The following is a 22,883-nucleotide window of genomic DNA, read 5'->3' on the forward strand; positions in this document are numbered from 1 at the left end:
TTGCCTGGATGCTCTAGTATATATTATTTTCATGCCTTTGTAACTCCATTTCACCTCCTGTATCTGCAAAAGTAAAATGGGGAAATAAACAGGTGAGCATTGCTTTTTCAGAGTCAGCTTGCTAGTTAAATTAGATGGTCCAAGGATCTCTAGTGATTTGGAAGACATTGGAAGTTAGTCTCTAAAACCATTACAGTGTTTCCACCACAGATTTCCCCCTCACACTCACTGACTCACTGACTCACTCACTGACTCACTCACTCACTCACTCACTCACTCACATACAGGTTCTAAAACAAACAAACTGGGTTAAATAAAAATAAATAACAAACAGTCCTATTTAGTCCCATTTTTTTAGTGAGACCCCTCGTGGCAGTACTGATGAGGTTGGTTGCTGCACTTCTAACCAAAAAAACAAAGGCCTTCTAATTAGAAGAGTTTGAAAGCATCTCTAAATAATCCTGAACAAACCACAGACCTAGCCACTATGCAGCATTGTCACAGATGAGCCAGATGTAGCTAATGCAGTTAGAATGAAAACCAGAGTGAGGAATACTGCTTAAAGCAACTCACTTTTATTGACAGAGTACTGTAAGGCAAGGAAAATATGTTTGCCAGATTTTTTAAAAACAAGATTTGCAGCAAGAATGATTCAGAAAGATCAGCAATTCAATATATTATTGAACTTTCAAAGATACTATCTTTTATAAATCCAATATTTATCTTTTGTCATATATACAAAAGCTCAACTTAAGCACAAAACAACACAAAATAATGGATTTGTATATGAAGTTTTGTTGATGGTTCATAATCTAGTAAACAAGAGAATGCACATGTTCTGTTGCTATAGAGTTACAGCTGACTAGATTTAAACTTAAATATACCCCAAAACACACAAAGAAACCACAAAATACAGATGTGTTCAATATGACTATTCTAAAAAAAAATCGAAACCATGTTCAACCATACACAGGGAAAAAAACATCGATAGATGCCAAGAAAACTGTATTTTATGGCCAAAACTAATTTTGCATTTATGGTGAAGGCATCTGTGAAATCAACACTGTATTCTGACCACTCTACATTAATATTTTGGCCAGAAAACATTGCAAGCACTGGCTTTTGTCTGCTTTTTAAAGGATATATTTTTAAAGTGGTGATGTACATTGACTGTGAGCCTCTTACAAGATCTCACATCAGGCCATGTTAGAGCAACCTATCATTTCCATAGGAAACAACAGTAACAGAAAGGTCCCAGCTATGCTAAAAAACCCAGTCAGGGTCCGAGCTACAAAATCTGCAACCTCTTAGTTCTTCCCTGTGGGAAGAGCACATTTTTATCCCACATTTTTAGACAGCCTTAAATTCTGAAACTAACAAACTCTGCTGCATTTTGTGACTTTTCCACCTCCGTATCTGTTTAGCATTGGCCTTTCACTGGAAAAACTTATGAAAGGGATAGCTGCTTTTCACCAGTGATAATGTAGCACTATTAGTGCTTCCTTAAATAAAAGAAGGCTAACATGTCAAAATATGATGCATCTGGATAAAAGGGACAAAGGTACTTAACCACAGTACAGTATCATGCCTTAGCTTTGCAGGGCTGTAGCATGAGTACTAACATGTGTAAGTAAAATTCACTTCTACCTGTACAGGCAAAACTGAACTGTATTTTAAAAGCCATACAATACTACTCTGTAATTAGAACCCCCAACATGCTGATTTTTATCACATAGACAAGAAGAGTGTTATCTTACGATTACACAAGGAAATGGGATTCAATTAACATGAGAATAATGACACCATATATATAACCAGTATATTCTGAAAATGAAGCATAAACTATGTTTTTCACATGGAGGTCTTTTGCTGGATACTTTAATGCACAGTTTTCATGTCTTTTTTTTTCTTTTTTTTCCTGTTTTCTCTATGAAAATCAAGCTCTTTGCATAATTAACTGAAACCCAAAGATATTTACATTTTAAAAGCCAATCCTTCACCTTCTAATTTTAAAATGAGTTATCCTGTATCTTGCATATTTAAAAAAAGGTCCAGAAAAAGCTCAGAATTGTAATTCAGAATCTGTACTTTGTAGAAATACTTCCCTTGAACATGAAGTCAGTGCTGACCTCTTCAGGTCATTTGTGAATAATAAAATCTTTCTAAAGAAACTTTACTAAATAAGAACTGAGGGAAAACACAAAAAGAAATACATTACCGCTGTACTGTAAAGTGTTGCCACTTTAAAGTATGGTATAGGTTGAAGAAAACCACAAAGGTGTGTATATCAAAATACGTTTTCATTATGCAGCTACAGAACATATGAAATCTTTCAATGCTCTCTGCTAAAGGCAATATAGTCTCTCTAGCTTTGTTAGTACTGCTATTGTATACAGGTTTCTTAAAGTACAGTTAGTACCTATAGAGGTGAATTCTAACATACAAGTGTGTGCTGTGCTTCATATGGCAGAAGGATAAGCATTTGAAAAAGTTTGACATTGATTTTAAAGAAATCATACATCACACAGCATCTTCAATTCTAAACATAGAAAATTAGATTGTACTTGAAGTGCAGTATGACTTAGTTTTTTCTCAGATATCAAGAAGGTCCTCTCCACTTTCATCACTCTCCACAGTTAATTGTCTTGTCCACCATTTCTTGACTTCCGATCCACAAGAAGCAGCATCAGACATAGGATTCATTTTGCATACAACAGATTTCATAGTTGAACGTCCACCAAAGCGAAGGTTGACTGAAGACACTGAATGGCTTATTGGTTTGGAGGCTATGAAATTCAACAGAAAGTTCTGTATTAGAGTAGATCTGCTTCTTGAACATTTTTGCTTAGAATTCAGGTATATAGAACTAGCTGGACTGGGGTAGCTTTAAAATGATTTAGTACAGAAAGAGTAGTGCTCTGTTCTAATGTGGGTTTTTTTCAGCTCCAGCTGTTCACACTGCTCCCACTAATCTGCTGGTAGAGCCATTTAACTGAGTGGTGCTTCATTTCCTTTTGCTGGGATAGCTGATGCAATAGATCTCTTCTTACCTTGTTACTTGAAACCTAAATGATTCAGGCAGTACTAGCATGAGCTGACCTGCTGGCAAAATGGTGAAAGTGCTAAGTGCCAGAAAAAGGGAGACAAAAGTGCATTTATGGGTGGCAGCTACACCTAAAAAGTGGTATGTAACTATGGTCTAGAGGTAGAAACCAGTACAAGGTGATGGTATGGCTTTAGGAAAGCACTAAACCACACGTGTAAATATATAAAAACCACAGCTGATTGTAATGATGCTATTCATGATCTTAAATAGCTGGAGGCAGACTACTTACCATCTGCTGAGCTGTACTGTGCATGGAAGTGACACTCCTTTTCTGTGACCATCCACTGAGGAACATTCAGGATTGACATGTCCAAAATCAGTGCTAATAAAGGAAACCCTGAACTCCTAATTCTCACTTGAAAAACCTAGCCAGTACAGTAGTACTAGTTCTCCTTAGCATGCTCTCTCTTTTACTCTTTTTCTCTGTTCCAACAAAATGCTGATCTCTGCTGCTCAGTGACACTTAAGTGGAAAATATGGACTGAAAGCTATTAAGCTCTTCTCTTTCTTCTACAAGTACTCTGGTCACAAAAGTAGGGCTAATGGTACTCATAGCATGACTAACTCTTCTGCTTCCCCCTAGGTATGATTAGAGTCTGAACAGTGGCAGCCTTTGAAGGTAGTGCTCTGACTCAGAATAGGACTCACCGATGCAGCTGAAAGCAGGTTGATGTGCACATACCTAACCTGCTGGTCATGAGTGTGGCAGGCAGCAAAGGTCAATATGCACTTTAAGAGAGAATATTTCAGGTGGTGGAGAGTGCTCTTGAGATAAAGACTTGACAAGGCCTCAGACTGTACCTATGCTCCTCTCCCACCCTCCTATAAGCACCCTTCTACAAGGCATAGTCTAGCCTTTCTTTTCTAGCAGACCCTAGTTAGTAGAATAACTTGAAGATGTTTTCTGTTTCTGAGAAAATAAACAGGAAATGTACACCTGGACAACTGCTGGCTGAATTGAATATATAAAAATGTATTATTATAGTGTAAGGTATAAATCATATACCTGGTATGCTCAGACAAGACAAGGCACTCAGCAGTTATTACTGTTGTTAGGAAAAACTTCATCCATTTTCACTGTGCTTTATACGACACAAGAGAACTCTAAATGCACAAGATGCTATCCAAACATATGGGATGGTACAGCCCCCAATCCAAAGATCCTGAGCAAATATATGAAAAAATAAAAGAACCCAACCACCTGCACATGGCAGTGCTTGAGCCCATCTTCCAAACTTTCAGAATTGTGAGGAAGGGGAGAGATTGCTGTATTTCATCATACATGAAGGTAGAAAAATGTGGATGTGGGTGCAAGCAGCAGGTGGGATGTAGAACCGTGAATCATGAAGCCTCTCAAGGCCGTGTTGTTGTACAGCAGTGATTTGGCATGGGGGGACTCTACTGATAAACATTTTTCACTTACCTGATGGCAAACGCCATTGTCCAAATTTCCGCTGAGGTTTCCCAGCATCTGCAGAGTCTTGTCGATAGCCACCCCTGTCAGAAAGTGTTGGGCTAAGGAGCTGCTGCTGGCTACTTGTCTGAAGAGAGAAAAAAGAATCTCAGTCATAGTTCCCATTGCATGGGGACAATCCTAAGAAGGGTTATCTTTCTATTCTGTTTCCAAGCTTTATACATGAATACAAACAACACATATTGCCATTTGTTAAGGCAGCATGGTTTCTATTCTTTACTGCCCTGGAAAACTACTAATAGTAGGAAAAAAATAAAAAGACCATTTGGGCTCAATTCCATTATACAGTCCCACTGAGGGGTACAAAATTGTTCTCAGCTTTCTACAGTGGAGTCCTTATGTTGTACCTTCTTCATTTCCTACCCTGGAATAGCCCAGGACTCCTACTCAGAGGACCCAGCATGCTCAGTGTTATCACTCTCAGTGTAAACACTACTTCAGAATGCTTGAACAGGAAAGCTTCACATCCCTGATCCTGTACACATCTCATGCTAGAGCTGAAAGTTGGTGCTGTCAGAGTTGTACAGCTGAGCTGGCCCTTTATGGTGCTAGCAAGGCAGCTAACTAAGCTGGGAAATTACTGCCTTAGACCATCTTGCCTTTACATCTGAAAGCAAAGACTGAAGCAAACCAAGATACTGCTTTCAACTTTTCCAGTTAAAATGATCTTTAAAAAAGAATAAATAAGAAACATGGAAGCTTACTGAATTTGTTCTGAGTAGCTGATAATCTTCTGGTTAACATACCTCTGGCTGTGCACTGCTATCCTGATTAACAGCATTCATATCTTCACTTGGCTGTGTTGTCTCAATGCTGGGAGGGTTCAGAAATCGGCTCAACTCCTGTTGTTGACTCTCTCGCAGACTATGGATAATGCTGCATGACTGTTGTTGTTTCTGTCAAGGCAGAATATGTGACAACAAAGATGTTTTCTTTGGTGTGTCACTGGTGTTTGATTTTTTTTTTTAAGCTTTCTAAATATTTAATCAGTGAGCGAAAGATGTGGACACCAGGTGCAATGATAAAGATACATGTATCAGATGGTTGTTATTTAAATAAAGTGACTTCCAGCATTTGTCTGACCTTTATGTAGGGAATAGAGGATGAAACTTATAAACTGTATTAAGTGGAGAGCAAGTTGCTCAATTGTTGGTTTAAACCTAGAGTTTGAAAACATATAAAGTTTTGAATTTATGAGTTAAAAGTTCTTGCAAAGTAAGAGAAACAAAGAAATTGGTAGAGATTCGCTAAAAATTACATGAAGACAGTGAAAAAATTCTAATTTCTTTCAGGGACTTTGCAACAGGCTGTCAATAAGACTGAACGAAACAGTAGTGGAAATCTTGGGACTGCGTATAGATTTACAGTACAAATAGAAAAACAAACCCACTACCATTATGATCTTATGATCTAATTTGCTTTTAAATTAAAATAAACAGCCCTTAGGAAGGGTTTCACTTTCCTGGATAGTTTTCACATGCTCCCTCTAGAGAGACTTAGAGACTAAGAAGAGAATTTGAAAATGTATATTAACTTCCATAATTACATTCAGTTTATAAAAGGTTCATATAATGTGAAATGATCTGAACCATATTATTAGATTGAAATGAACAGCATATTTACTTTAACATAGCGTAATTCAATATCATAATGAAATGAACAACAGAGTTGAACAAACTCAGGATTGACAGCTGAGATTAAATTTACTGCCATTATTATTACAGAGATGAGATCAAAATGAAACTATCTATTTGAATATGCCTTGAACATTGACATTTCAGCTGGAATGTACATTACATTCAAATTGTCCATTATGTTTTTTTATAAATTTACAAACTGAAAAAGTCAGATCCCATGATCGTAGATCTCTGTGGAAATCCTCCACTCACAAGAAGTAAGCTTTTATAAAAATAAAAAATATATGCATCAAAACCTGGACTCAGCCCCACAGTAACTGAAAAATCAGTCATTAAAGCAACCATCTTGTGACTTTTTATATAAAGAAAGAGATGGTTTGGGAAGAAAAGTAGAGAATAATTGCAAACCCTAATTCAAATTTCCTGAAATTTTTTAATAGACATTTAATCCAAGGCAAACTTCGACCAGCACATACTGTAGCTATCCTGAGCAAAGGCAAAAATGTTTCTGACAATCAGAAGCATTGCATAAACACAGTACAGAAGTACTGGCTAGGTCTTTAATAGTAAATTAAACAGACTGGGATTTCCTGCAGTGCTGAAGCCAAGCAACAGGCAAGGACTTGCATGATCTGGCTAATCTTCCCTCTACCACACAAGAGAGCTTCAACCACTGCCTACTGGGAGCAGTCTCCACCCTGACCCATGCGGGGAGGGCAGTGATGCTCCTACGGCAGTGGTATGGGAGACCATAAGGCAGTGCTGTGGGAGTGTATGAGTATGCATGGGCCAAAACTGTGCCAAGGGACATGCTAATGAGTATGGGTGACCCCAGTCCAGTCCTGAGCCAGTGCCTTGGCCCTGCTTAATTTACTGGCATAGACACAGCTACTGTGTGCCAGGTTCATATACCTGATTTGCATGTACAGACTGCTCATTTGCATACACAGTTACTGTAATGGCTTATTCAAATGATGTATCTTGAGACACGTTCTATTTGAAGAGTCATCTGCTGGTGACTGATCATGGTATCTTCTGCCAGCAGAGGCAAGGAAATTATACAATTACATTCTGTGAGGAAGGATTAGACCTATGGGGTTTCATCAAATTACATTGTTTTTTCTTTATTCCTTTGACTTTTGTCTCTGTGCATGCATCTTCTTGCTGCACTGAAAAGACAGATAACCTTTTGGCAGGAAGACAGTTTTTGCCTTCAAAAGACGCTTATTTTTGTAGTGCTTTCAATTGAGCTGTAACATACTTTTTTTGCTGAGTTAGCAACTGCTACATACTTCACATAAATATTATTGTGACTTGAGAGTAAATGAAGCATAATGACAGCAAATTTCAGCATTGTTGAACAGTACAATTTCTGCAACCATTTAGATCCTGGTTTAGCTTGACTTACTGCTCTGATTCGCTTTAAGCACTTCTTCAGCCACATGCGTATGGTCTGTTTGGCCACCTCCTCTTCTATGGTATATTCCAGTTGTTCCCTAGCAAGCAGCTCTTCCAGTTGAAGACTTTTTCTGATATCAACAGATCTATATGAAAGCATGCTGGAAGAAACATTTTTTTTTTTCAAATTCTGGTGACTTTCTAACTTTAGAAACACAAACCTCATAATTAAAATCTTAGTGCAAAAATATGTAATACAGGTATGTGCAATAAAATTGCATTTGAAGCTAAAAAATGCTGAGATGCTTCCAGAAGCAATTTGTGATGCTCAAAACAAATGAAGACCCTACCACCTACATCTAGCTAACCAATATAGGTAAATTGCTGAACTGTAAGCAACTAGGGCATTTGTGGTGGTTATTTTTTTTTTCCCCTAAGTGTTTATGCTTGGATTATGTTCTGATTTCTATTTTATTTCTAGTCAGATTCACTGCTGTGTTGCTACATGTGTGGCGACAACATTTCATTGCTCAGAATACAAGGCGAACACATGACTGCTGGTCATGTCAAACTGTCTCCAGTGAAAACATTAAAACTACTTAGAGCTGATTCCTTAGGAACTGTGTTTTCCATCACTAAAATTTTTGAAGGGAAATAAAAAGGAAATCTAATTTTTGTATTACATTTAAAATGGCAGTCCCTCTGTGGCTACCAATCTTGTCTTTTCCCAAGCCTAATGAACACCTGTTAGGTTGGAGAGAAATACAGGCCATTATACCTGTTGTACAAATTTAGACAAAATCTCAGAGTACCTCAGCACGTCATGGAAAGTGACATCACCACCATTATGAAGCCGTTCCATTTCGTAGCACATGTGCTTGAACAGCAGCTTATCTTTGTCGAGATCCACCTCCAGCCTGCCCCGCAGAAGCCTCAGCAGAAATTTCACTCGGAAGGTAGGAATTACTCCCTGGGTAAAATTGCATAATAAATGGTAATTACTGTAACAACCAACTCAGACATACAACTTCATCAGTGAGAGAAACGCTACTTCTCCAAAGACTCTGTGTCAAATCCTGGCCTATTTAAAACACTGAATATATTACTGAAGAATACACACATGCAGCCAGCTCTTCAGCACATTCATGGAAGTCTTCACTGGTTTTTGACTGATAAACAATGACAGTGTGTGCTGTTATTTTTGTCAGGAATTTTCAAAATTGCTTGGTGATTTAGTTTCCCCATCTGTAATGAGAATTATATGCCCAGAGAGTTGCCTTTGAAAAACTGAAATTAAACTACAGTTTAAACATTCACAGCCAGGCCTATACCTGGCTGTAAACCTGTCCCCTTCTCTGTGCATCTTTGGACAGGAGAATGTTGGGTGTTCATTGGCTTTTCAAAGATCTTCTGCTATAAGAGTCAACCTAGCACACATTGCACTTTTTGTGACAATATTTTTGATCTGCTGTTAAAAAATTATGACTGAAAGTATTTCTCTCTGAAACTGTGGTATCCATACTCTTTAAATATTTTGTTCTGCTAAATGAGCCAGACTGGAACTGTTTTTTCTGTAATGTGTTGTTCCACATCAGAGTGAGATACTGTCAGTGCTGGGCATGATGGAAGCAGAACTCTTCACCTCCATCAGTACAGACTGTGGCTTCCATCTCCAGCACAACCATGTGCCAACTACAAGTAATCAAGTTCTTTCACCATATTGTTGTTGATATTCAAATCTTAGTGATGTCATGAATTGTTCAGATGATGATTTAATTTGTGTGGGCATCTGAACAGCTCAGTCTTCCAGATGCTCTTCTCATCCAAGAATCACAGAATGGTTGAGGTTGGAAGGGACCTCTGGAGGTCACCTTGTCCAATCCCCTCTGTTTTAAGCAGGGCTTCCTAAATCCAGTTGCCCAGGACTGTGTCCAGACAGCTTCTGAATATCTACAAGGACGGAGACTCCACAACCTCTCTGGGTAACCTGTGCCAGTGCTCAGTCACCCTCACTGTGAAAAAGTTTTTCCTGATGTTCAGAGAGAACCGCCCTTGTTTCATTTTGTGCCCATTGCCTCTGGTCCTGTCACTGGGCACCACTGAACAGCGCCTGGCTGTGTCCTCTTTGCTCCCTCCTTTCAGGTGTTTATATACACCCATGAGATCTCTCTGAGCCTTCTCTTCTCCAGGCTGAACAGTCTCAGCTCCCTCAGCCTCTCCTCATAGGAGAGATGCTCCAGTCCCTTGATCACCTTCATGTCCCTTCGCTGGACTCTCTGAAGTATGTCCATGTCTGTGTTGTACAGAAGAGCCCAGAACTGGACCCTGGACTCCAGGTGTGGCCTCATCAGTGCTAAGCAGAGGTGAAGGATCCCCTTCCTTGGCCTGTTGGAAATACTTTGCCTAATGCAGCCCAGGATACCATTAGCCCTCTTTGCTGCAAGGTCACATTGCTGGCTCATGTTCAACTTGATGTCCACCAGTACCCTCAGGTCCTTTCCTGCCAAGCTGCTTTCCAGCTGGTAAGTGCCCAACATGTACTGTGCCTGGGGTTGTTGTGCTTTAGGTGAAGGATTTGTCACTTCCGCTTGTCGAACCACATGAGGATCCTGTCATCCCATTTCTCCAGCTTGTTTAGGTCCCTCTGGATGGCAGCATAATCTTCTGACACATCAGCCACTTCTCCCAGTCTCATGTTACCTGCAAACTTGCTGAGGGTGCACTCTGCCCCATCATCCAGATCATTAATGAAGATGTTGAACAGGATTGGACTGCAGTATTGAGCCCTGGGTGTACACAACTAGTTACTCGCATCCAACTAGAATTTATGCAGCTGATCACCACCCTCTGGGCCTGGCCATTCGGTCAGATTTCAGTCCACTTCATTGTATTTTCATCCAGCCCGTACTTCATCAGCTTCTCTATGAGGATCTTATGGGAGACAGTGCCGAAATCTCAGCAAAGCCCTTCTGAAGATCTGACACATAAATGGATGCATGTCTGTAGACTTCCAAGGGAACAACTCTCAGGGAGCTGTGAGGAAAGAATGAATTGTATTGATCCTACGAATATCTACATTTGTTTTTAAATCAACTATTATAAGAACTTCACAGTAGTAAAGAATACAGGTTAGTATGTGAAGGGCCATGAACAATGTTAGATCATGTTCTCTGAACTTTCAGAACTTGAACAATAACCACTCAGTGAGTTTTGTCATAACACTTTGCTTTCCCTATATGTTTTTTCAAGGAAAAAATATAAATTTACTGGATTTCTGTGCTCATTATCAAGTTTCTTACCTCTCTTTTGTCATCAACCATGTTCCATATAATTTGAAAATGCCTAAGGTCATTATAACTTAAAAGTTGATCTTCTTCAGTTGAGTAAAACAATGAGAAATTCTCCACAATGATAGCTGAAAACCACAGAATGAAAATACACTATAAAGAAAGCCTGTAGTTACATTCTAACTGGTTAACATCTATAAGCAACAATGAACTTCAACAGAGTATGAATTCTGTTGTGCAAACTTCACATTAATAAACGCCTTCATCTTTATGTTCAGATGAGGATTTTTAATGGGTAATATACTGTCATGCTACACCAATATTCATTGTGTTCACTCTTTAAAAGCTCTATCTTCAATGCTGTTAAGGTGCCTAATCCAACATCTTCTAAGAGCAATTAGGTGAGTTCCAATGATGTTGGAAAAATGTTAACTGGAGAAAGGAAAAGCTCAAAACCCAGTATTTCTTAGGGTAATGATACTCTACAAGCACAACACATCTCTGTTCAAAAACATTTAATTCCTAAACTTCCTGAGCTTTAGCATACACCATGCCAGAGAAGCATCAAAACCATCATATGCATATAAAGTAACAGTGAAGGTACAAGGTAGCTGCACAGCTGAATAGAGGACAACAGACTCACATCTAATAAACTACATGCCAAGATGGATCTATTTGTTGTTAATGTATATTTTCACTTACCAACAAGCAAGTTTAGCATGATGTACGCAATGATGACATAAAATGAACAGAAATACATAAGAGCACCGGCATAATTTCCACAGTCTGTTTTCCAGTAGGTGCTGTTATCTGGTGTACAAAATGGAGGCTGAACCTTGAAGACAAAAACCCCCAAAGTCAATCAATCATAAAAAGAGATTCTTAATTTCTTTGCAATCACTACAATAGTTACAACTATCATTTGTTTAAAGCTTCCCAATTAGGGAATCATACTGTGGGCATTATTGTGGGCAGGTTTCAGCTGTTCCTTTAGTAGTTATAATAGAAACCAGAAGACACAGAAAGGTATGACAAAAACCGCCTAGGTGTGGATCTCGCTACCACACACAAAACACTGTGTATTATGCCACTGTGAACAAGAAAGATGGTGCTCTGAAATGTGGTCAAAAAAGCTTCCCTGCCCATTATTTTTAAAAAGGAAGGGAATACGATTTTCATCACAGTGGAAATCACAGATCGAAATTTACTTGGGCAAAATAAAAAGGTTCAAGCACAAATTTTGAGGTCATTAATACTACCATTCACATGGAATGAGCCAAAGCGCAGACATTAAAGACAAAGTTAATCTGAAAAGTCACTTTGCTCGAGTCAAAGCAGAGGTAACTGTGGAAAAACAAGTTACTGCAGTTCTGATTTTGAAAACATATCTTTATTTTTGTTTTTAAATCATGTAATAGCCTAGCCCTATGAAATATCACACTGTGAGTGTATGACTGGAACTGCAATTTGTATTTCATGTTCTAACGTTTAGTGAACATTATATCTCTTGAAGAGATAAAGGCAATCACAACATTCCCTGTACAAAGCTAAGATACTGGAAACGCTTTAAGATGCAAAGGTGTCTCCTGTTTCTTGCCTACTTTGTCTCTGGCAGTATTGTATTTACCATGCAGTCATGCATAATTTTGTTCCAGTCTTCTCCAGTAACTATTCTGAAGAGTACAGTAATAGCCTTGCCAGCTGATGAAAAATTTGCATGTCTGTTTTAAAGAATAAGAGAGAAAGAGAGATCATTTCACGTCCCAGAACTAAAACGTTAGCAAGAAAAAATGCAAATCATTTCCATTTTCTACTGTTCTACTATTTTAAACTAAAAATAGTTACAGTATTATTTGAATGAGCTCACTGAATTATTTATTCCATGACTTAAGATATAATAACTGAACTTTAGCTTAGACACATGTCTAAGTATTTTGGCTCATTTTATCAAAGAGCTAAAGCAGACTCAAAGCCAGATCCTATCTCCTGTGTCCATTCCCTTCCTGAATCCTGATGATGCTGTTGATTGGGAAATCTCCAGTTAACAGACAGTTCACAGAAGTGTCCCTCCTCTATATCAGCCTGGTATATGATCCTGTTCCTGGGCGATGACAATAAGGTGTAGTAGGTACACTGTGTTTCAGCAGCTTGTGGCTAGCGCAGTGCTGCTTTGGAGCACATTCCAGCTGGCATAATGAAGAACAGCTCTCAGTCTGCTCTGGGCTGGATAAAGTGTCATTTGGTCCAATGCACAAGGACTAGAAAAATGGCTCAGTGTTTCCTACCAGAAATTTTGTTTAGAGCTCTTCAGATAGACCTGGGAACTTGTCTGTTTTTTTACCACTGACAACCTTCTCTCTAGCAGAATGTGATTTTTTCAGGCTGTTTAAAGAACATCCCCATGAGGCAGTTAAGTACATACTGTACCTGTTAATGTTCTCTCCATACTTCACTGTACCAAATAAAACCACTCCAGCAAAAGCATAACAAAGAAGCAGTAAGAACATTCCCACTATGATGAAGAAACTCTTGTACATGCTGACAACCACAGTCAGAAGCAGCATTTTTAGTGTCACCTGGCAGGACAGAGAAAAAGCAATCCATGACACCATTCAGGAAAGCAGAGATAAAAGGGAAGTTACTGCACTTGTCATTTTGACAATGAATTCTTTACACACACACATTCATGGATGAACCCAGTGAAATGGTACATTATGAATCTGATTGGAACTGAACATTTTGTCTTCCTCTGAAATTTAGTGTGCTTTTTACTTGTTAAGGAGATCAGCGTATCAGTGTAATTTACAAGGTCAGGATGTTGTTCCTCAAGGTTTATAAATAAGATAATACAGTGTAGGATAACACAGCAATAATACAACATAAGCTTAACTACAATATTCTAGGATGACTATACTCCAGAAGTATCAAAACTAGCATTGCATGAACAGCGGTGCAGTAAACTGGGCTTATCTGAAAGTGATGCTAACTGTTAGGTGGAAACCACAGATACTGCAGCCTACCTAAAGGAATAGAGAAGCGGATTTCCTTAAGATCAGCACAGCTTGGTTAAACTAGTAATTTGTCATGCAAGTTGTCCAAAAAACTTAAGAAGAGAGCATGATTTTGGAAATTACATAGGCCATAGGCCTAGGTAATAGATATTACTTTCCCATGCATGCATATTGTATATTTTACTCTTGAAGAAGTTACTGCCCTAGATTGTCCTCCTAGCACCCTTAACCACTTTGGATGCTATGGAAAATTCTCTTTAATGGGACTGAGGGTAGCAATTTTCTTTAGAATCATGCCAAACGGATAACTCACGATGACTTTTAGTCATCATATTGCATCACAACAGATAAATTAGTGAAACCAATAAAGGTTCTAACATGAGAGCACAAAAGACTAGGTTAAAACCTTGGAAAAACTTTAGAATCTGTCAGAAATCTTTGAAGGGAATCACTTAGTCTGGCTGCATAGGAGAAGCAAGGATTTTTCATTTGACTTCCAAGGCTCTACAGGCTCTGTGTAGTTTGACTGAAAGAAAACTTTTTATCTTTACTGAACAAACCCTCTGACTTACTGTTCTTAACCCTGACAACCTAGTACAGCAGTTTTTTTCATCACATTTACTTTAATACGTCAGACTTCACAGAAAATGTTTGGATAGTCTAAGAAGTTCTACTGCAAAAGAATGCAGTGTCACCACTTCTTAAACAAATGTGTTTGTTCTCTGCTTATGTTTATTCTGCCAGCCAACTCTCAATTACACCAGAGCAAATCCAAACACTAAAGAAATGTAAACTTTAGAAGTGACTTGCTTTGTCGCCATGCCAGTGTTTCCAGAAGAATATCTTGGCCCCCTTTAAATCAAACATAAATCCCTTACTGTGATAAGACATATATTGTAGAGACACAACATGCAGACCTGCACTCTGGAGGAAGAAATTTCTATGAGAGCACTATCATAACAAGATGAGTGCATCAACCACCACTCCACTAGTCTTGCAGAGAAAATAAATAAATAGCATGCACATCACGCCACACTGAAATGGCAAGGACTGAAAATAGCCCAATATATGTTCAGAGTTTTAGGGAGCATTTTTAAAAAACTGTGTGGTATTGCAGTTGCACTTTGTTTTGGAAAAAAATGCAGCTTTTCCAGTAACCAGAATATAGTGCTATTATATACAATATACCTAAAATCCTGACATTTCAAAGACAGCAGGTCAATTTGGAGATTGCTGCTTGAAGTCTCCCTTTTTTTCTGCATATGAAATGAGCCTTACAGAATGTGCACTAGAGGTGTGTAGCAACTAGTCCTTTAGTCTACACATGAGCACTGCAGTGGTTGTAGTTCCTAATTTATACTTACATGCTTCCCACAAATCGAGAAAAACCTGAAGACAATTACGCATGCCCCCATCATGTATGTGTATGCATTCTGGAACAGAAAAGTAGAAGACTTGATACATTGTCCCCCAGAGATCTCAAGGAAAGATCATAATAATTGGTCTTTTATAATGTAAAGCAGCCACCATAAGAAATACGAACTCATAAATAGTAGCACCAATATTTCAATAACAGTGGAGCAGTAAGAAACTAACAAAGATGCTCTACCACTTCAAAAACACCAACCCAACCTCCCCACACATAAACTCAAAAACCCTTCAATCCTCTATTATCTGGGCTGTAGTTATGTCCAGGAGCCCCAGTCTACTTGTCTAGGAAGTTGTTGGCTTACAGAAACTCCTCAGGTCTTCCAAGCTACTCAGCAGCACGGAGCAAACTGTGAATGTCAGGGCAAAATGACTAGTCACACAGGACAGGTTTTCCTTCAAACAGAGCTTGGGGGAGGCAAGAGAGGAGCCCGCAGCCATTGTAGGGTTGTGACTTTGACAACCTGTGACTGATGACAAGTATGAACGAACTGTTTTCCTTCCCCTGTAAATAAGGGAAGCAGGGGTGAAGTCAAATTTAAAACTTGGGGTGGGATGAAGGGAGAGCTGATTTCTTCCCCTCTTCTCCATTAAGCATAGCCCCTAAAGCAAAAGCAGTGGTCCAGAATCACTGCTGGGTTTGGGACAGTTGTATTGTTCAGCAATTTTGCATCTATGACTTCTTCCAGTTCTCTGCTCCTGGCTGGATTCTGTGCATTGCCTCTTTCTTCCTTGATACACCAGAGACTGCTGTTGGTAAGAGCTCTCAGTCTTCAGATTCCTTTCTCTCCTCACTCACATGCCTCCTAAAGACTTCAGTTTTCTACCACGCTTACAGACTGTACCTCATATCAGTAAGACAACTTTTGTACTTTATCATTGCTCAAGACAACAATTTCTTCTTCTTAGCATCAAGCTTAATTTGTTTCAGCCATATTTCAGCCTTATTAAGCTCCCAAGGGTTTATCTGGATGTATAGCAGTGACCCTACTGCTGGTGCTTCAAAGATAAAATCAAGCTTAATCACTGGAACTGTGTTTTGTAAATCTTACCAGTAAGGCAAAGTGAAGTATCACCCATATAACTCCAAGAGATGTCACCAAGAGATCGTACCGATTTCTTCTGCTTTGCCAGAAGCCAGAAGGTGACATGGCAATAATCTTCATTGTGACCTATGGATAAAAACAATTTCTCAGTTGTACTGGAGAAATGGTTATTTCTTTCTAGACGAACCTCTTCCATTCTCTGAAACGTTTGATTGCGTTCATCTTATCAAATAGTTTAAAACAACCGAGGGCAGGTTTCCTGTCATCTACCTGTTTCCATGTGGGTAAGTTAGGTTGCTAGACTATCCAGAACGTATAAGCTTCCCTTAGATGGAGGAGAACTGGTTCTTGTGGAAGACCACACATGACCAAGACCAGCAGATCAACAGTATTTTGGAACTCTCTCTCTCTCCATCAAGTATCAAAGGAAGGAGTTCAGCTGACCACCTCAGACTGAATGTTTAATGTATAGATTGCTGAGGTGAATGTGGGCTTAAGATTTCTTATAGTTAAGCAAGTCATGAAGTTAGAAAATGATTATGTCAATAATATGCAGCTAAAAGAGGTAGTAATATCCTATCTAGCTAGCTGTCTGTAAGCAGGCTAAAATCACATACACACATTTGAACTCAAGAATCTAATTGTGTTCTGTAGCACCTATAGTTCAAATTAATTAAAAAGCTTTCTCATACTGCAGATATTTCTTGCTTTAAGGAATAGTCTCAGCACCATCTGTACTTAGCAGCATATAAGAGATGAAAGCTAAGAACAGCAAATGCTGTACATTTTGCAATGTACCTGGTAAAAGACAGCAGCCAAAGTGCTTGACATTTCCGATGCAGGTAATAGAAGTGCAGACAGGAAGCTTAAGAATAGATACTGATAAGAAAGTCACAACAGCTAACAGATATTGATGTAGGGTGATGAATGTAGAGGGAACACTGGAGAGTTTCTCATATACAGTTCGTTTTAAACCTCAAAGCAAGTGTTACTATATAAAGGCTATAAATGTCAGGCATTCATTACATGATTTTTTTCCATCCTACCTTGCAACACTGCCATTTAGCAGTATTCTTTACATTCTGAAATCTAAACCATACATAAAGGATGCAAGTTTGAGGTAAAAGGCTGATTTTCCAGGGTTTTTTTTGCCATACAATTTCTGAAGTCTGCCACATGTTTTCTGAAGTCTGACTACAAAATGAAGAATATGGTCTCTGAATCTCTAATTATCATTTGAGGTAAGTGAAAGTATCTTGCCTCCTTCTATCCAGACAGCTGAGATGGAGCTAGATGCATGGGGCTGACAGGGAGCAGGTAAATGTCCTTGCCCTTCTGTAGCAGTTAGTGGAGGTAAGGGGAGATCAGCCAGGATACCCAAAAAAGCTTCTGATGTCTTCAGTTATTTAGGCAACTGAATCCCACACTACCTCTCCCTTGATCATGGTGACAGCTTAAACACCTGCCTCACATGTAGAATTTAAACACCTAAATTCAGGTGTTTATAATCTTGAACTGAATACCATACTGTGCAAATGAATAATCACATCTCACTTTATTCTGTGATCACCAGCAGGGTAAAAGTGAGGTCTCCGAGTTCTTCCTGTTCTTCTATACCACACATACTGATGTGAGCAGCAGAGATTAAAACTGAATCCTTAGACTGGACACATGGCCATTAGCTAAGCAGAAAGCTTGGCCTTCCTCATGGACCATGCCTGCTAGTGGTAGTCAACCACGTACATAGCAGACTCTGTAACCCTGCAGTAGGGAGGATCCTGGGCAGGAAGCTGCTTCCTTCTCTCCATAAATTGCGTGCACTCACAGTGTGATAGCTTGCCTGGTGAGACAGTCAACAAATTTTGCTTGGCTCTGACAAAGTTCCTTTGAAATTCTAGAAGTGTGTTTGTTTCCCCTGGCAGGATAAGAGAAAAAAATATTTCTAAAGACATAGTTACTAGGTAAATTAAAACCTGTCTGTGTATGATACAAATCAAACTTTTCTGTGTTTGCTCAGTCTCCCAAGAGATACTGATTTCTCCTGGGTAGGGAAAAAAGCAACAACACGGACATACTCGAGCTACAGCTGCTACAAGGTATTCACTTCATTGTTTATTCATCACTGCTGGCAAAACCTATCACTGGAACATAGGAACTGCCATAATGCATTAGAGCAGTAGGAAATGTAGTCTAGTCTGCTGTTTCCGACAGTGGTCAGTATTAGATATTCAGAGGGGACTGAAAAGAAAACTACTCAACCACAAACTTATAAAAGAGTTATGTACTAACCTAACCACGGAGGAAGCATCTTCTTTAACCTCATAAATGTGTGCTTTGTTACACTACGGATATCCTTATACATTGAAAAAAATGGGTTTAAGTCTTTAGATTCCAATCTTATGAAAACAAGCTTATTACACCTCGCACAGTGCTTGTGGTGACAATTTTCTCACATACAGAGAACTGTTACTGCACAGCGTCCAGATTTGTGCAACAAAATATAGACAGTACTGGAATTTGATATAGCTTATTGAAAGGTATTAAAATGAAATATGATATCTTAAAAAAACCCCAAAACAAAACTGAGAGAGGTTTGATGATGACACAGCTACAGAATAGTGGGGATTAACACACCAAGCAAAATATAAATGGATCAAGCAGAACTTCTGTGATATAACACACACTTTGTGTTGTAGCGAGTGAATTTAATCTGAGATGTTCTATAAGAAAAGAGTTCACTGGGTTCACCAAAACACACGTTGAAATGCTCAGAATTGAATATATATCTAAAAGGACACAAAGTTCAAGGTGGTGAAGTATGACTATAGCAAATTAAAAGTTCAGTCCTACAATACATGTTTAAAGACAAGTGTAATGGAGAGTCCTAAATGTACATGTTCAGAAATAAAAACCATTGTGAAGAATGAGACAACATCCCTAAAGACAAAATTAAATCTATACATAATAGTCTTAATCTCAAGAAGTCATAAAATATATTACTTTACCTCAAGGACAAAAATGAACGTGAAAACAACAGACATTGTTGCTAAAGGCACAGTCACCGGGTCTGCAGCATCCCACTGAAATGCAAACAAAATCCATTCATAGAAGAGTAGCTGTTAAACAGAACTAAATGCCTCTTCACTGTCTTAACTTTTCTTGCAGGTTTTGTTAATGAATAGATTTCACTTTAAAATATACTCAGACAAGAATGGTATCTTGGTATAGTCTTCCCTCACAGATTTACAGCTTAACTGGAAATCAAAAACAGTGGACCAGGCTACAAAAAGGCAGAAATTGACTCAGCTCCAAAAATTACAATAAATCTACAGTGATCTGTGCCAACTGAGATTGCTGTATCTAGAAATCATGTTTCTGTACATTCATCACAGTAATGGCTCAACTGATCGTTAACTGGTGTTAGGAAATGTGCAAGACATGCTATACTACAATGAAACGCTTAAAAGAAACACAATTACCTTAACTGATAGCAACACAGACTGGGCCAGAACAAGTACGGCAATAGTTCTCTTAAAAAATGGATGCTGAGTTATATCGTACATCTTAGCTCTAAAGCCATCGTTATCTGAAAAAGAAAGTTTGAGGAGGAGAATTAAAATACACAGTGGTATTTTTCCCCTATTTCTTGACATATTATCCATGTTCATTAGTGGCAAAATAATCCTTTACCAGTTTCAAAATGCATTTCTAATTTTCTGCTACAATTTTCCATATCAAATAGGGCTTCAGAACATATAATTTCAAATACTGAATACCAGTGTTGCATGAAGGCTTTGGTACTTGTAGGGCAAGTGCATCATTCAACTGCTTTCAGGTTAATACATTCCATTCATATCATTAACAGCCAACTGCAAATATTTTTCATCTAGAAATTCATTTTTTCATTAAGGCTTATCCTAAAACCATCGAAGCACAACCTTTTTTTTGGTTGATTTTAATAGCCTTATGCAGAGATCTGTAGTTGGAGCCTGTTTCCACATTAACTTATGCACAACCTCCTAGTGGCCTCACGATTACAATTTTAATTTGAATTGCAGACTCCTGGGGAATTATGAACACTAGGGCTCAACATGAATAAAATCAAAATATCTTTGATACCCGGACGAGGTGGGAGATGAAGAGGTTGCGCTATCTTCAGTCTGCTTTTCAGATCTTCCCATCGTCTCTGATCTACAGTCAGTAAAGCTGTCCCCTTAATAAACAAAGAGAAGCATATAAAGCTTTTGTCATATAAAAGCTAGAACATTTAATGCTGTAAACATGAAAACAACATTCTCCTTGGTGCCTGAAATAAAGTTACATATGCAACTCTCTTTAAATAACACACTGTTAGGGTAAAGGAGTCTAAAGTATCAGCTGGTACTCAAGAGGATTTCTGGATGCATTAGCTGTGAGTTTCTGGGACTCAACTCAGCAGGCACAGTTGCTGCTCTTTGTAGCAGCAGCCCAGTGTGGGCAGTGAAACGCTGTAGGCGATCTTCCATTTGACTGAACATCATTTGCCAGGAAGCACTGTTTTAAAGAGTGGTCAATTTTGTTCGGACTTTGCTGCAGAATATCCTGCGGCTTGTCAGTACCACTACAGTTTCTGGGAGAACAAGCCCTCCAGGAGACCGCTCCTACTCTCCACAGCTCTTCTGCTTGCAGTGTAATTGAAATAAAATACTAGTATGCTATGAATCTACAAGAGCCCTCCACAAAGGAAGCATAAGGAGAGGTGGAGATACATCTTTAGAGTGGGCAGTGGTAGATGATAATGTGTGTAAGTGTTTTCATAACTTATAGCAGAAACAAGCAAACCCCAGACATAACTTTGTTTAAAATGACCTTCAAAACAAAATGAGGTCCTCATCACTTCAGAGAAATGTAAAATCTCATGGAAGAAGTCTGGAGTTACAAAAACAAGGGAGACCTTTCTAAGGTAAATGTCACAAGCCTGTCTCCCAGATACTTGGCTGCTCCCCCAGTCAGCACAGAGCTGCACCAAACTGGGCGAGGGCTGGTGTGATCTTTGGGTCTCATCTTGGCATTGGCTTGTGTAGACGCTGGAACAGTGACCGGCTGTGTGACTGATAAGGTCAGGATTCCTCCCTCTCAGTGGCCATAATCTCTGTATGGAGCTGTGTCCCCAGATGGCACCTTGGAAGCAGGTGCTTTCCAACACAACGTGGACAAAGTGACAGATGTAGGGATGCCTATTACCTGAGTCATGCCCAAACCGTACCATTTAGAAATGCTTAAATTAAAAGTCAACTCATTCACCCCAATGAGCATGTCTGGTTTATATTCTTGGAGAGTTTCCACTGCAAACAAGACAAAACGTGGCAAAAAAAGTGGACCTTTGTAGAATTTAGAAATACTGATGCCAAGTTTCTCTGCTGCTGAGAAACTACCTCCACCAGTGGGATCAGTATGATGGGACCACTGAGCAGAGCCCCGTGAGTGGGACTACTGCTAAAGGAGCTGTGTTTGCATTTGGACTTTAACTCAGAACTGCCAGATAATATTTGAGTCAATCACATCTTCTCTGCTGACTGAACACATGGCACTTGGGAGCTGTGACAAGTGATAGGTGGGGTTTTTGAAATGGGGTGGTGGTGGAATGCTTTGTGCTACTGTCCTGTCACTGTGACAGCTGAGGAACCAGCCCAGAGCCCCCTGTGGTACCTCCCAGTCCATTGTTTCCACACCTGCTGCACCAACAACTCACATGAAATACTACATTATATCTGAAAATATTTTGGCTTTGTTTTTTTTTTTTTTTTTTTTTATTTAGAAAATTGTTCATTCCTACATAAAATAGTTTATTCAGTAATTGTCCAACTCTGACCCTCTTCAACAACTCCTGGCACGACTCTAACCATGTATCAGCCATAAATGTTCTATAGCCAACATCTACTTAAAACACCAATAGCTTGGCCAAGTAACTAGTTTTAAGATGAAACTTCACACAGTGAACTGTTTTGATCTCTTCTTTCTGGACTAGTTGTCAGTCTTCTCTCTATCTTATTTCACATTTTTTTCAGTTCCTGGATATTTCTTCACTACTTGAATATTGATTGGGCTGAGATTTTTTTCCCCCACTGCATAATTAACATATTCATCTTTTCAACTCAAATCTAAAGACATTTTATTTTCTCTATAGTAAATACATAAAAAGTAACAAGTATTCAAGAAAAAAGAGAAAAACAAACATCACATGCCACCGCAGCTACCTGAGATTACTAAAAAACAACTGAAGAAACTGAACCAGATGACATGAATTATTTATACTGACTGCATTTTTAGTATCATGTAAATTCAACAGAAATATTTTATGATGTGCCTGTTCAGTGTAATTCACAGGGAACTGTTACTACTGAGTAGCTTTTTTCATGTTCAGACTAACTTTCCCTGCATTCAGATATGGAATTGAGGGAGGAGAGCAATCATAGCTGAAAAGGTGGCTGTAGTTTGAGGAAAATGTACAAGCAGT

General features: G+C 38.8%; 1 protein-coding gene across 3 annotated transcripts in view; it reads right to left on the minus strand.

The window, feature by feature from the left end:
• Window positions 1-1,917: 1,917 nt before the first annotated feature.
• Window positions 1,918-22,883, minus strand: part of NALCN (sodium leak channel, non-selective) — a 243,044-nt gene continuing 222,078 nt past the window's right edge. For all 3 annotated transcript variants that reach the window (XM_026859826.1, XM_026859811.1, XM_026859819.1), the window contains 14 exons: window positions 20,507-20,600; window positions 19,867-19,973; window positions 19,393-19,467; window positions 16,394-16,513; window positions 15,278-15,346; window positions 13,330-13,478; window positions 12,530-12,623; window positions 11,605-11,737; window positions 10,915-11,030; window positions 8,428-8,585; window positions 7,626-7,776; window positions 5,327-5,476; window positions 4,530-4,647; window positions 1,918-2,786 (listed from right to left, as the gene is read on the minus strand). In XM_026859826.1, the coding sequence (XP_026715627.1) occupies window positions 2,593-2,786; window positions 4,530-4,647; window positions 5,327-5,476; window positions 7,626-7,776; window positions 8,428-8,585; window positions 10,915-11,030; window positions 11,605-11,737; window positions 12,530-12,623; window positions 13,330-13,478; window positions 15,278-15,346; window positions 16,394-16,513; window positions 19,393-19,467; window positions 19,867-19,973; window positions 20,507-20,600 (1,728 nt within the window). In that variant the 3' untranslated portion in view covers window positions 1,918-2,592. The remainder of the gene's footprint in view (window positions 2,787-4,529; window positions 4,648-5,326; window positions 5,477-7,625; window positions 7,777-8,427; window positions 8,586-10,914; window positions 11,031-11,604; window positions 11,738-12,529; window positions 12,624-13,329; window positions 13,479-15,277; window positions 15,347-16,393; window positions 16,514-19,392; window positions 19,468-19,866; window positions 19,974-20,506; window positions 20,601-22,883) is intronic.

This window comes from Athene cunicularia (genome assembly GCF_003259725.1).
Source record: "Athene cunicularia isolate RWA chromosome 1 unlocalized genomic scaffold, athCun1 chr1_part1, whole genome shotgun sequence".
In the NCBI taxonomy this organism is placed as follows: Eukaryota; Metazoa; Chordata; class Aves; order Strigiformes; family Strigidae; genus Athene; species Athene cunicularia.